Raw genomic sequence first — 15,899 nt, 5'->3', positions numbered from 1 at the left:
GCATCTGGCACCTGCAGCCCCGGGGCCCAGCCTGCGGGCCTGGGCGGGGGGCTGCCCCACTGCCCCTCACCTGAGTCGAAGCCCCGCCTTCCCCTCCCACAACCTGCCCCCTCCCCTCAGACGTGGAGCAGCCATTCATCAACAAGCCAGACACGCTCCTGGTCAACAGGAAGGATTCTATGTGGGTGCCCTGCCTGGTGTCTATCCCGGGCCTCAACGTCACGCTGCGATCGGTACGGCCCTCCTCCTCCCCGACCCCCGCCCCGGGATCCGGCCCCCTCCCGTCCTGTCCCGGGGAGAGGCAGTCCCTGGTCTGGTCAGGAGAGAGGGCACTGACAGCCACCATGTCCCCGCAGCAAAACTCAGCCCTGCGGCCTGACGGGCAGGAGGTGGTGTGGGACGACCGCCGGGGCATGCGCGTGCCCACGCCCCTGCTGCGCGAGGCCCTGTACCTACAGTGTGAGACCACCTGGGGTGGCCAGGACTTCCTATCCAACCCCTTCCTCGTGCACATCACAGGTACGCGCTGTCTGGTGCAGAAGGAGGATGGGGCATCCCCCAAATCCCAGGGACGGGGCCGCAGGGGCCACAGCCGGGCCCAGTGGGCACCCCGTGCCCTGTGCTTTGTGTGTGTGCCATCCTGTTTGAGGGGCGTGGGGGTCACTGTGCATGTGTCACCAGGCAACGAGCTCTATGACATCCAGCTGTTCCCCAAGAAGTCGCTGGAGCTGCTGGTCGGGGAGAAGCTGGTCCTGAACTGCACGGTGTGGGCCGAGTTCAACTCGGGTGTCACCTTCGACTGGGACTATCCGGGGAAGCAGGTGAAGCCGACGGCCCCAGCAGGGCCATACTGGAACCATCCCCCGGAGTCCCCATCACTGCCTCCACCTGCCCTATGCCCACAGAGTCCCCAGGAGTCCCCATCACTGCCCAGGCCCACCCGGCCTGGTGCACATTGGCCTCTGAATAGGTGTGGACCCAGTCCTGCCCCAGGAGCCCCTGTTTGATGAAAGGGGCTGCCCCAAGGAAAATTCTGGGTCTGGGTGCAAGGCTTCCAGAGCCATGGCTGGGCTGGGGTATGTGCCCTTGGTGCTCAGTTCTGCCAGAGCCCACCTGCTCTGACCCTGGGCTTCCCCTGGGTGTGGGTAGGCAGAGCGGGGTAAGTGGGTGCCAGAGCGGCGCTCCCAGCAGACTCACACAGAGCTCTCCAGCATCCTGACCATCCACAACGTCAGCCAGCACGACCTGGGCCCATATGTGTGCGAGGCCAACAACGGCATCCAGCGGTTCCGGGAGAGCACCGAGGTCATTGTGCACGGTACGGCCTGGGGCTGGGCCGGGCGTCAGTCATCAGGCCTGGGGAACAAGGGTCCATGTGCAGTGTGGGCGGGGGTCAGAGGTCAGGGTGCACCTGAGCAGTGTGGAGTCTAGCCAGAGGGAAGAGAGGGCAATGAGTGGACCCCCGGAGGGCAGGGCGAGCCCCAGTCTGCAGGCGTCTGGCTGCTGGGGGTGCCGGACCATGGCTGGGAGTCCCTGGGCAGTGGTGGATCAGTGACTCCAGGCCCTGGCTTTACACGGATGCCTCCCATCTGGCAGAAAAGCCCTTCATCAGCGTCGAGTGGCTCAAGGGTCCTGTTCTGGAGGCCACGGCAGGAGACGAGCTGGTGAAGCTGCCTGTGAAGCTAGCGGCGTACCCCCCGCCGGAGTTCCAATGGTACCAGCCCTGGCCCCTGCCCCCCGCTACCCCCCAGGCCCAGCACGAGAACAGACCACAGGGCGGAACCTCTCCTCTGAAGACACTCTAAGGAACGTGCACCTAATACAATATTTAAGCCAGAGGGAAAGTTATCTTGCTACAAAACTGCGCAAGCTTGCACCTGCCAGCGGGCTGTCATGTGTGGGTGTGCTGGGCGCCGTGCTGGGCTTCATCTAACCGATCCCTGCACCTGCTCGGTATCTCCGAGGGCCCCGCCAGCAGGACAAGGTCCTGGAGCTCTGGCCTGCCCTGCAGCAATGGCTTTGGGTTTCTCAGGCCTCCCTCTGAACAGGTTGCCACCCCCACCCCAGGACCTCTTATCCAGAAATTCAGAGATGCCACAGGGGTTCCACAGACTGCTGTAGAGCCAGGCTCTGGGGCAGGCCTGAGCTGTGTGGCAGGAAGCAAGTTTCCAGAAAGCCCACAGGCTCCAGAGCCCCAGCTCTGGCCTGTGACCTGAGAGTAAGACCTTCTCTATGGGTGTATCAAGGGTCACTGAGGGGGGTCCACCCTTGCTAGGTGTTCCCCAAAAGCTCTCTAAGAGCTCAGGTTGGCATAGTATGCCCACACACACCCTTGGGTCATCTGAGCCTTCCGCATGGCCCAACGCTGGGAGGTCACACTCTAGCCTGACCCCCACGGTGCAGACGAGGAAACAGAGAGGTGGGGGAGGGGACAGGGCGTTCCTACCTGAGCTCTGAGCCCCCTGGGAGGGCTCTGCGTCATCCTTTCCCAGCTGGTCATCGTTTCCCAGCTGGCTGGAGGAGCCCTGCCCTTCGCAGCCTGGGAGAGCTCCCTCCAGACAGGATGACCTTTTCGGAAAGCCTGGGGCTGAGTGAGCGGAGGCCCCAGACATTCTCAGCTGGGATCTCACTGTGCTGGCTGTAGGCTGGCAGCAGGCTTCTCCTGGGGGGACCTCAGGAGGCCCTGGGCCTGGACCTGGTATAACCCTACCTCTGAGGCCACAGGCTTTGGGGTCCATTGGGGGCACCTGGACAGGACCAGCATTTGGGAGGGCAGGGGGCAGCCTGGAGCCTCCCTCACACGTCAGCCTCCTGGAGACCACTGGGGCTCTGTCCCCTGCCCTCCAAGCCCAGTGGGACTCACGCTGTTCTGCGAGGGGAGCCCAGCTCTGCTGCCTCCAGGGTCTGGCCTAGGCCTGATGCTCAGACAGCTGGCTGCCTCTCACCATTCCCACTGCATCTGGCTTTTCTCCGCTTATTTGGCCAACATCTGCCTCCAAGAAGTGCTCACTGGGCCCACTGTCCACTGAGATACCAGCCCCGGGGCACTAGTAACCACCACAGCCCCACAGGGGACTCTTCTAGGCTGTCATGTGATGATTATAAATGAGTGGATGGAGATCTAGCCGACAGATAGACAGGCTGGTCCTCCGCTCCTAAAGCACCCTTTGGGTCCAGCCCGGTGCACACACTAAATGCTGTAACTCAGTTAAACCTCAAGACCCCTGCAAGAAAGTCCATTTTGTTTCCCCAGTGTTTAGACTGGGGACCCTGGGGGCTCAGGGCCGTGAAGGGGTTTGTGTAGGATCACTGATGCTGCAGGTGGTGGACTCAGGAGTTTGCACCAGAGCCTGGCAGACGACACAGCCTCGGGTTTACTCCGCCCTGTCCTGCCGTGGGACCCCGGCTGAGTCAGGTCCCTCCCTTACACCGCTGGCTGAATACCAGGGGAAAGACCATTTCCAGGTAGAGCCCGGCTTGCAGAGTGGCTGCTTTGCAGCACTCCCAGCTCAGGCCTGGGCAGGTGCCACCCCTTGAGGTGGAAGGCATTCGTTTATTTGCATGTGCATTTGTTTGCATATGAATATGCACTGAGGACCGCATGTACTGCTCTCCCCTAGTACGGGGACAGGGGGACAAGTCTCTGCACTGCTCCATGGGGGTGACGGATGGCCAAGAGACTCACGTGTGAAAAGCAGGGTCCTCATGAGCAGGCAGGTAGAAGCTGGGCAGAGGGCAGGAGCTGGTTCCTAGGGCGGTAAGGAAAGGTTGCTCTAATGAGTGGGTATTTGTGTATGGGAGAGAGGGAGCCATGCAGGTGTCTAGAGGACTGAGCATCCAAGCAAGGTGGGGACAGCGAGTGCCCAGGCCCCAGGTGGGAGTGTGAGGACAGCAAGAAGTTCCTGTATCTGAAAAGCTCCAGAAAGGGCAGAGCTGGGGTCAGAAAGTGAGGCAGGGCTCCCCATGGGTTAAGGCTGTGCTTCTAGGGGACCGCACCTACAATCCTTCCCAGCACACACCACTCTGAGAGGCGGGGCGTACAGGGCACTGTAGCTGGTCCCGAGCCTGCAGGTGCCGTGAGACCAGGGCAGACCCTGCAGACCATCCCCATAGCCCTCCAGTCAGCAGTCAGCTGCCCCAGCCCGAACCCCCACCTGGTCCAGTGCAGGAGGTGGCTCTTGCTCGAGCCGGGCCCATCAGGACTCTGGCGCCAGTCTCTTCTGCCCTCTACTGCCGTTGTTGGGGCCTAGGTGCAGCAGGGGAAGAGGGCCGGGATGGGGCAAGAGTGGGGTCCACGCAGTCCCCTGAACTCCCTTCCTGCCAGGTACAAGGACAGAAAGTCAGTGTCCGGGCGCCAGAGTCCGCACGCCCTGGTGCTCAAGGAGGTGACGGAGGCCAGTGCAGGGATTTACACCCTCGCCCTCTGGAACTCCGCGGCCGGCCTACAGCGCAACATCAGCCTGGAGCTGGTGGTAAACGGTACAGGGGCGGGATGGGGGAGGGGGCACCGGGGGGCTGGCTGGGGGGAGGGTGGGGGGTGTGCTGACAGGGCCTGCTGACCAGCCGTCCGCTTCCGCCCCCAGTGCCCCCCCACATCCACGAGAAGGAGGCCTCCTCCCCCAGCACCTACTCCCGCCACAGCCGCCAGGCCCTCACCTGCACTGCTTACGGAGTGCCGCCTCCTCTCAGCGTCCAGTGGCACTGGCGGCCGTGGAAGCCCTGCAAGGCCTTCGCCCAGCGCAGCCTGTGAGTGTGGCTCCAGCCTGTTCCTTTCCCGCTTCCCGGCCCCATCCCCAACCTTGGCCGTGACCCCCACTCCCTGCCTGCGCCCCTCCCCAGGCCCTGCTCTAAGCTCGAACCCCGCCACAATTCAACGAGAGCCAATCCCTGACCTCACCTCGCCTGAACAAGGCCCGGACCCTCTCTCGCATGAGGCGGGCTGGGCCAGACACTGGGGATGGTGCAGCCCCCACCAACCCCCCTTGAAAATAAAGCCCCCCAGGACCCATAATTGCATCATCCAAGAGGACCACGGGACCTGGGCTCCAAGTGGGCGGACCTGAGCTAGTTTTATGAGCCTTGTACTGAGTCCCGCAACACACCAACCATGCCCAGTTAGCTTTTCCTGAGCCCTGTTCATGATGACCCCTTATAGAGGAGGCCACCGAGGGTTGGAGGAGAGACCTGCCTCTCCCAAGGTCACGGCTGTAAGCAGCAGAACCCGCCTGGGCCGTGCTCCTCTGTGCTGAGCTGGGTGCCAACAGGACAGAGAGGCCCAGGAGTATGCTCCGAGCAGGGACAGCTTGGACAAGCAAGAGCTGGGAGAGGGTGCCAAGGTGGCCAGCGGTCTGGAGGGCACTAGGGAGCCGTGAAGGGCGCTGAATGGGCGGGAGTGGGGGGCCACATTTGCCGTTCAGCTAGAGATCCTTGTGGGCAGGGTAGAGGGTCACAGGCTGGGCAAGGATGGATGCTGGGAACCCCAGGAGGAGACAGAGCAGCTGCACCCGGAGGCGGGCCGTAACCTCAGCATGGTCAGAGGAGGAGGTTCTGTAGGGGTGGCCTGCTGCCTCCAAGGCTCGTAAGAGATTCTTCTACACCACCAGGCACTTCCAAATTTGCCTCCCTCTGATGCTCTACCTTTATGCTCTGGACCACCTGACAGAACCCTGGGGTCCTGCTCTGCTCTGCTGGAGGCAGACAAGAGCCTCCCTTGGGACCCAAGACCCATGTCCCAACAAGAGACCGAAGGTGCTGGGGTCACACTCAGCCCAGGAAGGGGCTGCAGCTCTGGAAGGAGGAGAGAGAGGGTTTCCTGGAACAGGAGTGGTGACTCTGCTGCCCCCGACCCCGGGAGATCTAGGTGGACTTTGCAGGAAGGGGCACATCTCGAGTAAGGGATGGTGGGCTCTGCAGGCCAGAGGGGGACCATGGGGCCACAGGTGTGAGCTGCTTGACGGTCAGCAGCCCCGAGCCTACCAGGGAAGGCTGTGTCCAGCAGCCGTCACAGGACAGGCTGTTCCCAGCAGCCGGCGGCAGCAGAGAGACCACATGCCACAGTGCCACGACTGGAGAGAGGTGACCACGCAGGATGCCGTGAACCCCATTGAGAGCCTGGACACTTGGACCGAGTTCGTGGAAGGGAAGAATAAGGTACATGCACCAGCTGGTGCCACTGATGGGGAAGGAGAAGGGAGGTGGGGAGGGGCCCTCTTCTGGCCTTCTCCACCTCTACCAGGCCTGCAGAGTCGCTCTGCAGTGTCTCTGGGCCTCAGCTCCCCTTCCTGCCTGTGGATGGTGGGCTGAGGGGTGTGGGGACCTCCAGCTGCTTCCCAGACAGGGAAGCTTAGATTGAAGGCAGCCTGGCCAGGCCCTGGGCCCCAGCCACCCACAGGCCCCAGGGCTGGGAGGACCAAGCCTGGGGCCAGCCAGGTCCCCACCGAAGACAACTGAGCTGCTGGCCCAGCCTGGGGGCAATGCCTAGAAGAGGCCAGGCGGGGGAGGGGACTGAACAAAGGCACCCACTTCCTACAGTCACTTCCTGTTTTCCTACACACCTCCAGAGCCTCTTCCTGTTCCAGGCCTGGCCAGGAAGTGCCCAGCTTGGAATGGGGTGGGGGGGTTGTTTGGATGGTAGGCAGGGCCTACAGCGGCCCTCTCCCCTCCCCCTGCCTCCAAGTGTCCTACTCCCCAGGCCAGAGTCCTTCAGGAGACCTGGGACCCATTCCCTTCCCAGGCCACCACCCAGGGCCCTGAGAGAGGGGCCGTGAGCAGCCCTGGGGGGAAAGTGGCCCATCACAAGGATCTCACGCAGTGATCAGCCTTGCTCCGCACCCCAAATCCTAGCCCTGGCTCGCACTGCCCATTGCTAGACTGGGCCTGTCCCCTGCCCCACGTGGCCACAGCCCGAGCCCATCCACACCCAGAGGCCTCGCTAGCCCAGCCTCACGTTGCCCTCTGACCTCAGCCTCAACCACAGCTGCTCCTAGCCATGTCCTTGATTGTCCCAGAGGGGCCACCTCTGCCGTGCCAGGGCTCCGCCTCCTGCGCCCCACCGGAACCTTCCTGGTGCTGTCTCTGAGCCTTGGTCCTCTTCAGCTCGGGGCCTCAGTTATCCCCACCCCGCTGCTGGGTGCAGAAAGGGAGGACGGTCAGGGTGGGAGGAACTTGGGCAGGCAATGGAGCCCTGTGCTTGTGCTCTGCGCAGACGGTGAGCAAGCTGGTGATCCAGAATGCCAACGTGTCCGCCATGTACAAGTGCATGGTCTTCAACAAAGTGGGCCAGGACGAGCGGCTCATCTACTTCTACGTGACCAGTGAGTAACCTGGGTGGGTCAGGAACCAGGTGGGCACAGGAGGCTGGAGAGAAGGCCTGGGAGAGGCCAGTGAGGCCAGGTGGGGCCCAGTGAGTTTCTGATGCTGTGAGGCACTGGGCCCCTGGGTTTGGGCGGGAGGGATAGATTTGGAGGTCATCACCATATGGGCCGGGGTGCTGGTGCACTGAGATGGAGGGGCACCCTCTGCCGCTAACCCTGGAGGTGCCTCCCCACTGGGGTCCGTCCACTCCTTGTGGCTCCATCACCCCCCTGCCCCCTTCCCAACACAGCAGCTGGCTCACAGGCACACTCTTCCTGGGGAGAAGACCCGTAGCTTCCTCCGATGTTCAGATGCGCTAGTGACCCCAGGAAAGCTAAGAAGCCCATTGACGGACAGTCACTGGGCCCAGGAGTGTAGATGAGGGCACCCCGAGGAGACACGGGGCCAGAGAGAACCCTCTGTGGGAGGGAGCCGGGAGAGGAGCCCAGGAGCCCCACGAGGAGTGTGGCCAGCTGGACAAGAGGAAATCAGGAGCAAGGCGTTGCCACAAACTAGTGAAACAATGAGATTATTTCCAGGAGAGGACAGTGGTGGAAGGCGGTCAGCAGCGAGGAGGATGGGACAGGACCGCACCAAGTGTGCTGATATGGACTGCACCGATGGTCTGGGCTCCTGGGAGCAGTAGGGGCGGCAGCCCGGGTGGGGCTTGTCCAGGAGAGGGCTAGAAGGTGAGGCAGGAGGAGTCAGTGGGGCTGACTTCAGGGAGCTGGTCCCACTGGTCAGCGGTGGGGAGAAGAGGGGTGAAGAGGGCTCCCTGGTGGGGTACCCAGCCCAGATACACGTGATGCATGGTCTTGGTTGAGAGCAGAGTGAGTCCAAAGGCAGTTGGGAAAGGGAGAGCAAAGGGAGAGGGGGCACCACGGCAGGCAGGGAGGTGAGCCAACTCTGGGCGAGGTGTCAGGCAGCCTCCTCCTGCCTCCCCAGACATCCCCGATGGCTTCAGCATAAAATCCGAGCCATCGGAGGAGCCCTTAGAGGGCCAGGACGTGCGCCTGAGCTGCCGGGCAGACAACTACACCTACGAGCATCTGCGTTGGTACCGCCTCAACCTGTCCACGCTGCACGACGCACACGGGAACCCGCTGCTGCTCGACTGCAAGAACGTGCACCTGTTCGCTACGCCTCTGGCCGCCCACCTGGAGGAGGCGGAGCCAGGGGCGCGCCACGCCACGCTCAGCCTGACCATCCCCAGCGTGGCGCCTGAGCACGAAGGCGACTATGTATGCGAGGTGCAGGACCGTCGCAGCCATGACAAGCACTGTCACAAGAAGTACCTGTCAGTGCAGGGTGAGGCCGGCGGGGCTGCAGGGGAGGGCTGGCGGCGCTGCGCAAGGAGCCTTTCTCCCCTCCCAGAACGCGCCTGGGCTGCCACTCGGGGAGCCTGAACCTGCGGGAGGGTCCTCCCCCCCACCCCCGCTGTGGAGGTCCACAGCCCTCCCCACCCGTGCGCCCAAACCCGATCCTTCCTAGAGCTTGGCGCCATCCGTTCCCACTCTCTGCTCCCAGCCCTGGAGGGCCCCTGCCCCGCACGCCCTCCTGCTTTCTGCAACTCCATTTAGCTCCCTCTCCACCCCCCCACCCCCCAGCCCTGGAAGCCCCGCGGCTCACGCAGAACTTGACCGACCTCCTGGTGAACGTGAGCGACTCCCTGGAGATGAGGTGCCCGGTGGCTGGGGCGCACGTGCCCAGCATCTTGTGGTACAAAGATGAGAGGCTGCTGGAGGAAGAGTCTGGTAGGGTGGTGGACGCGGGCCAAGGGCGGGGGTGCAGAGGCTCGCCAGGTCGAGGCCCCAGAGCCCTCTGAACTCAAAGCAACCCGCCGTCCCCTGCAGGAATCGACCTGGCGGACTCGAACCAGAGGCTGAGCATACAGCGCGTGCGTGAGGAGGACGCGGGCCGCTACCTGTGCAGTGTGTGCAACGCCAAGGGCTGCGTCAACTCCTCCGCCAGTGTGGCCGTGGAAGGTCCGCCCCCCGCCGCGCCCTTCCACCCACCTGCCCCACCCCCCACCCCGCACTCGGCGCCTTCTCAGAGCCACCTCCCTCAAGTCGTGCCCACCAGAAGGGGAGCTGCTCGCAGGGCGCACCCTCCTCCCCCTAACACACACACACACACACACACATGCACACACAAGACTAGCCCCTTTCTGTCCACTCAGGCTCCGAGGATAAAGGCAGCATGGAGATCGTGATCCTTGTCGGCACCGGGGTCATCGCTGTCTTCTTCTGGATCCTCCTCCTCTTCATCTTCTGTAACATGAGGAGGGTGAGCTCTCCTCCCCCAACTGAGCCTCTCAACCGCTCCTTGTGGGGTCTCTGTTCACCCTGCACAGCCTGTAAGATAAGGAATAAGGTCCTCAACCGCCCTGGCTCACCTGGCAGTCTCACCTCCTGGGAAGCCTCGCTGAGCCCTCCATGCTGGGCTCTTGCACAACCAGAGGTTGTCAGTCCGTCTGTCCCCTCCTTGCTTGAGAGCCCCAAAGGAGATCCCATCTGTCCTGGGGAAAAGTTCACCCAAGACCGTGGTATGGCCAAATCAATTAGTTGTCCCCACCCCCACCCCAGCCAGCCCACGCAGACATCAAGACGGGCTACCTGTCCATCATCATGGACCCCGGGGAGGTGCCTCTGGAGGAGCAGTGTGAATACCTGTCTTATGATGCCAGCCAGTGGGAATTCCCCCGGGAGCGGCTGCACCTCGGTAAGGCGGTCCCCCAGTGTCCCCCACCCTACCCTGCGGCCCGCATAGACCGCTTCCCTCTCAAGTGCTGAAATCCCTCCATTCGCAGGCCAGAAAGTCATGCCTGGCCCCCACCTGGCCTGACCTGTCCATCTGGGCGTGCATCCTAAGAACTGGAGCCAGGGTTCCAGTTCTCAGGCCCCCGGGGGTCACTTCCCGCTGCTCTGAGCAGGGCGGGCCCATCACACCTGCTGGGAGAGGATGCATGCCTTCCTGTCCGCCTCTCCTCGCCCTCTCTCTCTCGCTCCTGCTCTCCTTGCTCTTCCTGTTTGGCCGAGAGGGCTCCCGAGTTTCCTCCCCGTCCTGGGCCTTCCTTCCTGGCCCTCCAGACAGGTCTCCCCTGCTGCCCATCCCTCTTCACCCTGGCCCTTGAAGAGCTCACCTGGACCCGGCTCCCTCCCCTCACAGGGAGAGTCCTTGGCCATGGGGCCTTCGGGAAGGTGGTGGAAGCCTCGGCTTTTGGAATCCACAAGGGCAGCAGCTGCGACACTGTGGCTGTGAAAATGCTGAAAGGTGTGCGGTCAGCGGGTGGAGGCGGCGGCGGTGGGACTGGCGGGGGCAGCGACTCTGGGTGGGCTGGTGGGTCTGTGGTTCGGGAGGGGAAACTGACGTTCAGAGCCAGAGTCTCCCCCAGGGTTCTTCATGGAGGCCCTGGGCTCGGATCTGAGGAATTCTTCCCAGTCCCACCCGAAACTTCAGCCTCCAAGGGGCGAGCGGGACGAGCTGGGGACCCTACGCCCCCACGGGCAGGAGCTCTAGCTGCGCCTTAGCTAAGCCAGTGGCCGGGAAGAGGGACGCGCAGGGGTTGGGGGGGGCGGCGGGCCCAGCACCACGCGAAGCCCCCATGTCCCCTCCAGAGGGCGCCACAGCTAGCGAGCACCGCGCCTTGATGTCTGAGCTCAAGATCCTAATCCACATCGGTAACCACCTCAATGTAGTCAACCTGCTGGGGGCGTGCACCAAGCCCAATGGTACGGAGCTCGCGGCCGCTGGCTCCCTGGTGGGTGGGGCCTCTTGGGCCTGTATGGGCGGGACCGGGCCGGGGCGGTGCTGGAGGGCGGGGGGAGGGGTTGTTGAGGTGCCTGCGCTCGGGCCTGCCCTCCGTCACCAAGCGCCTGGCTCCTGCCCTTCCCTAGGCCCCCTCATGGTGATCGTGGAGTTCTGCAAGTATGGCAATCTCTCCAACTTCTTGCGTGCCAAGCGGGAGGCCTTCAGCCCCTATGCGGTAAGTGGGAGCCCTGCCAGTGGCCCGAGCTCTGCCGGGAGCCCGCAGGACGCCAAGGTGGGCTGGGGGGAGTGGAATGTCTCTGCTGTGGGTGGCTGAGCCCCCCTCAGACCCACTCTGTGCCTTCGCAGGAGAAGTCCCCTGAGCAGCGAAGGCGCTTTCGCGCCATGGTGGAAGGGGCCAAAGCTGACCTCAGGAGGCCAGGAGGCAGCGAGAGGGTTCTCCTCTCCCGCCTCTTGATGGGCAAGGGCGGCGCAGGGCGGGCCCCTCCGGTCCAAGAAGGTAAGAGCCTGGCTTCCCCTTGCCGGAAGAGGTCTGGCTGGCAGGAGGATGCCTCATGATCAGGGGACTGCGGGAGAAGCTGGCCTCAGGCCCTCCTGGAGGGGTTTACCTAGGAGGGTGTGTAATGCGCTTTTCCTTTGGCAGGGAGGACACCACAGGGACAGTTTCCACAGAGACGGTTGACATTTGATTGGGCATCACTGGCCATCTAGGCCTTTGCCTTCCAACAAGGGTGGGAGTAGCAGGTGCAAAGGTCTAAGGACGCAACAAGATTCCCGGTTCTGGGAGTGGTTAGTGGGTGTTGCAGGGAGAGTGGGTGCTGAGGGGCAGGCGAGGGGGCCCACACGCTTGTTAGCTAGCACCAGGGGCCTCAGGGGCCCAACCAGGAGGAGGTGAACACATGGTCCCTTTGGGGAAGGGTAGAAGATGGGAGCCATGGAAGAGGCCCCCCCGCCCTCCGCTGAGCCTGTCTTGCTCCTTTGTGCAGCCCAGGACCTGTGGCTGAGCCCGCTGACCATGGAGGACCTTGTCTGCTACAGCTTCCAGGTGGCCCGAGGGATGGAGTTCCTGGCCTCCCGCAAGGTGACTGCCCCAGCAGGCCCCTCAGAGGGGAGGAGGGTGTAGACCACCAGCATACCAAGGCAGGCCCTGTTCTAGCTCGCCACACAGCAATGCCGTGGTCAGCGCGCGTTTCTCCCACTTTGCAGAGGAGAAAACTGAGACCAGGGTGTGGAAGTGATTTCCTGAGATCTCTAGCTAGTCAGTGACAGAGAGGTGAATGTGGAATCTGTCCCACCCCACAGCCTCCTCTGTCCCCATAGTTCCATGAGCCCTCTCCATGGAGAGTCCTGGGGGAGCATAGAAATCGCCCCATGAAAGAGCAAGGCTCAGGCATGGGTGGGCCCTGGGGACCAGTGCTGATCACCCCCTCGCCCCTCCCCATCCTCCTAGTGCATCCACAGAGACCTGGCCGCTCGGAACATCTTGCTGTCAGAAAGCGATGTGGTGAAGATCTGTGACTTCGGCCTGGCCCGCGACATCTACAAAGACCCTGACTACGTGCGCAAGGGCAGTGTGAGTGCAGGCCACGGAGGGAGGGCGGGATGGGGGCACGGACCTCCCATCCAAGAGCCATCTCCATGGAAGGTTGCAGAGCCCACACTTACAGGGACCTTAGTGGCCCCACCAGGGAGTAAAGACAGGAGCCGACGGGCAGGGACCCTGGTGCTTCATCTGGAGCTTGTGTTGGCCCCCTGCCTTTGTCCATGAGGCAGACGCTGACTGACCCCACATGCCTGCCCTGCAGGGGCTGGGCATCAGAGATGGACCCTGCATGGTGCAGTCACAGAAGGGCACGTGGGTGCTGGGGGCAGTGTGCGTCTCATCGGTGGTGCTCAGAGGTGGCCAGGCTGGCACTTGAATGAACACTCAAAGCCAATTGGGGGTTTGTGCCCCAGAGGAGGAAGGAAGAGGCTTGGAGAGGGGGACAATGGGCAGGATGGGTCTAGGATGTGGTGGGCCACCCTGTCAGCCTAGCCACCTTGAGGAAGGCCTTTGCCCTTCACTCTAACTCATGGCTGAGTGGAGGCGGGTGGATGGGAGAGTCAGGTGCACCTTCCAGAAGCCCCCTCTGCAGGCTGTGAGGAAGAAGGAGGGGGTGTGCTGGGCCGGAGGCGGCAGCCAGTCAGGAGGGGCCAGATGCCCTCAGGGCTCCCAGGTAGAGGCCCCAGGAGGTAGAGAGAGAGATGATGGGGAAGGCACATCATGAGCCCCAGGACGAGCGGTCAGAAGTGATGCCCGGCTTCCAGTGTGGGGACCAAGTGAGCAGCTGAGGTGGGGATGGTGAGGGGGTGCAGGGTCCCGATTCCTCCAGAGGCTAGGTCTGGGGTCTGGGGGAGGAGGGCTTCCAAGTGCCCCCCAAGAGCACACAGGGGAAGAAAGGGGCCCAGACAACCCAGGAGAGCAGCAGGGCAGAAGCCTTCAAGGAAGACACCAGGCACCTGCAGGGTGGGGGCCAACTGTGAGAGTCTTGTGAACGCACAGGGGGCAGATACTGCCCAAGGCCTTTCTTAGGGTGTGGCTCCAGAGTTCCGGGCAGGCTGGGGGTGAGAGAAGGGGCTGCCCATGTGTTTGGCCTTCTCCCTCTCTTCCCTCCCTCCATGGAGACGTGCTTCCTTCTGCCTCCCCCAGGCCCGGCTGCCCCTGAAGTGGATGGCCCCTGAGAGCATCTTTGACAAGGTGTACACCACGCAGAGTGACGTATGGTCCTTTGGGGTGCTGCTCTGGGAGATCTTCTCCCTGGGTAAGTGCAGGGCAGGCTGTGGGGGAGGGGAGAGGCAGGATCCTAGGCTGCTGGTCACGGCAACCTGCCCTTCTGAAGCAGGGGGCCAGATGGCCCAGAGCTGTTGCACCTGCAGCAAGTGGTCCAAGAGCCCTCCACCTCTCCCCTCTGCCTCCACCATGGGCCCCCCTGGCACCACCTCTGCAGGGTGGTGTGCTCTGGCCTCTGACGGGTGACAGGGCACGGCCCGTGTTTCCCGGGCAGTCCCTGGGATCAGCATAGGTCCCAAGAGGAGAGGCCTCATGGGTCCCCCAGATCTTCACCTCCCTGGATGAGCCCCCTCCTCAACCTGTCACTGGGGAGGCCGTTCCTGCCTTCAAGGGCTGGGGAGCGTCCCGGAGGAGACTGGATGCTCACGCCCAGGTGTACCTACTTATGAGAGCTCCACGTGGGCCCCTGGGTCCCGCTGGGACCAGGGTGAAGCCCCCACGCTAGGCCGGAGCCGGGCAGTGAGCCAACGGAGAAGCAAAGCACCAAAGATCCACCAGGATGAATGCTGTCACTGCAAACACAAGGGCCTGGAGAGCGCAGGGAGGGCAGGGCTGTGTGTGAGCTGGAGGGGAGGGCCCAGCTAATGAAGGGGCTCGCTGGGGAAGACAGCAGGCCAGGGTGAGGGGGCAGCCAAGCTCCTGGTCCCCGCCCATTGGCAGTGGGCCAGTTGTGGGCAGGGGGAGTCGGGAGGTGCAGCAAAGGGGGGAGGGGAGGTCCGTGCAGCCCCTGCAAGCCGGCCAGGGGGAGGACCCGGACTCTGAGTCCCAGGGGAGCCACTCAGGGCTTGGAGCAAGCGAGAGAGCAGCGTGACTTGTCTTACGAGGATCGCCCTGATGCCTGCGGCTTGCCCTCGGGGGCCCAGGGGGACCGAGAGGCTCTTTGGGGCTGTTTCTCCTATGGCCAGGTGCTGCAGGGCTAGGACAAGTTAGGTCCTGGGTGTGTTGGCAGGCAAAGCCACGGGATGTAGGAAGGGGTTCAACTGAATGGCCAGGGAGGGTGTCTCTGAAGAGGGGTGATTGTGACAGGCCTGGCTTGATTGGCTCAGTGTGGCTCCCTGACCCTGGTGATCCCCCATGTTTTCATCTATCATCCTCTTTTAACCAAATGAAGAACTATCATTGGGAGACAAAGTGCCTTGGCCACCCCCGCCCCCGGCCCCAACCCTGGCCTGGGAGCAGCAGGACAAGCCCCCTGCCATAGGGGGCCAGGAGAGAGGCAGTTTGGGGGGCTGGGCTGGGCAGCAGGTGCCTGCTCCCCACTCACCCCTACCTCATCCTGTTCTGCCATCAGGGGCCTCCCCCTACCCAGGAGTACAGATCAATGAGGAGTTCTGCCAGAGGCTGAAAGAGGGCACACGGATGCGAGCCCCAGAGCTGGCCACCACCGCCATGTGAGTTTCCCTGCTGGCTCTGCTGGTGGTGGGGGGTCGGAGGGGGAGGGAGGTTGCCATGGGTGGGGGGTCTTGTACGCAGGCAGGGGGCAGGAATGGGGAGGGGCTGCAGGCACGGGGTTGGGGTAGAGACCTGCAGATGAAGTCTCTTACTCCACCCCTGACCCCCTCACTGGTCCATTGACAGCTCTCCTCCCCCCACCCCCAGGCAGAAGAGACTGGGTGGGCCGGTGGGGGGTTGTGAGGGACTGGGGTTAGGCAGGGGAGCTGGGGTCTGCTGGTGCAGGGTGCAGGCGTGCTCAGACCACAGGCCAGCAGCCAGCTTTACCCACAGACGCAGCGTCATGCTGAGCTGCTGGTCAGGAGACCCCAAAGAGAGGCCTGCGTTCTCAGAGCTGGTGGAGATCCTAGGGGACCTGCTGCAGGGTGGGGGCCGACAGGTAAGTGTACCTCTGTCCTCCTGGTCGGGCTGCAGCAACCTCTGGCCCCCAGCCCCAGGGCCCTCAAGCAGCTGACCAGGGCCCATCTTTGGCCAGGAGGAGCCCCAGGCTGGTCTT

General features: G+C 63.2%; 2 protein-coding genes across 2 annotated transcripts in view; both read left to right on the top strand.

The window, feature by feature from the left end:
• RASGEF1C (RasGEF domain family member 1C) overlaps positions 1-15,899 on the top strand; it is an 838,438-nt gene that overhangs the window by 414,640 nt on the left and 407,899 nt on the right. The window lies entirely within an intron of this gene.
• Positions 1-15,899, top strand: part of FLT4 (fms related receptor tyrosine kinase 4) — a 39,790-nt gene that overhangs the window by 16,240 nt on the left and 7,651 nt on the right. Inside the window, exons 4-26 of the mRNA XM_021689944.2 lie at positions 121-233; positions 357-519; positions 682-821; positions 1,150-1,318; positions 1,597-1,714; positions 4,325-4,479; positions 4,584-4,746; positions 6,024-6,150; positions 7,205-7,313; positions 8,299-8,661; positions 8,961-9,107; positions 9,207-9,338; positions 9,533-9,639; positions 9,939-10,074; positions 10,522-10,626; positions 10,971-11,084; positions 11,250-11,338; positions 11,470-11,620; positions 12,108-12,202; positions 12,572-12,694; positions 13,811-13,922; positions 15,243-15,342; positions 15,677-15,782. Coding sequence (XP_021545619.2) covers positions 121-233; positions 357-519; positions 682-821; positions 1,150-1,318; positions 1,597-1,714; positions 4,325-4,479; positions 4,584-4,746; positions 6,024-6,150; positions 7,205-7,313; positions 8,299-8,661; positions 8,961-9,107; positions 9,207-9,338; positions 9,533-9,639; positions 9,939-10,074; positions 10,522-10,626; positions 10,971-11,084; positions 11,250-11,338; positions 11,470-11,620; positions 12,108-12,202; positions 12,572-12,694; positions 13,811-13,922; positions 15,243-15,342; positions 15,677-15,782 — 3,137 coding nt within the window. The remainder of the gene's footprint in view (positions 1-120; positions 234-356; positions 520-681; positions 822-1,149; positions 1,319-1,596; positions 1,715-4,324; positions 4,480-4,583; positions 4,747-6,023; positions 6,151-7,204; positions 7,314-8,298; positions 8,662-8,960; positions 9,108-9,206; positions 9,339-9,532; positions 9,640-9,938; positions 10,075-10,521; positions 10,627-10,970; positions 11,085-11,249; positions 11,339-11,469; positions 11,621-12,107; positions 12,203-12,571; positions 12,695-13,810; positions 13,923-15,242; positions 15,343-15,676; positions 15,783-15,899) is intronic.

Source organism: Neomonachus schauinslandi, chromosome 7, assembly GCF_002201575.2.
Source record: "Neomonachus schauinslandi chromosome 7, ASM220157v2, whole genome shotgun sequence".
In the NCBI taxonomy this organism is placed as follows: Eukaryota; Metazoa; Chordata; class Mammalia; order Carnivora; family Phocidae; genus Neomonachus; species Neomonachus schauinslandi.
The sequence above is the reverse complement of the archived record's forward strand: the minus strand, read 5'-3'. Positions and strand labels throughout refer to the sequence as shown.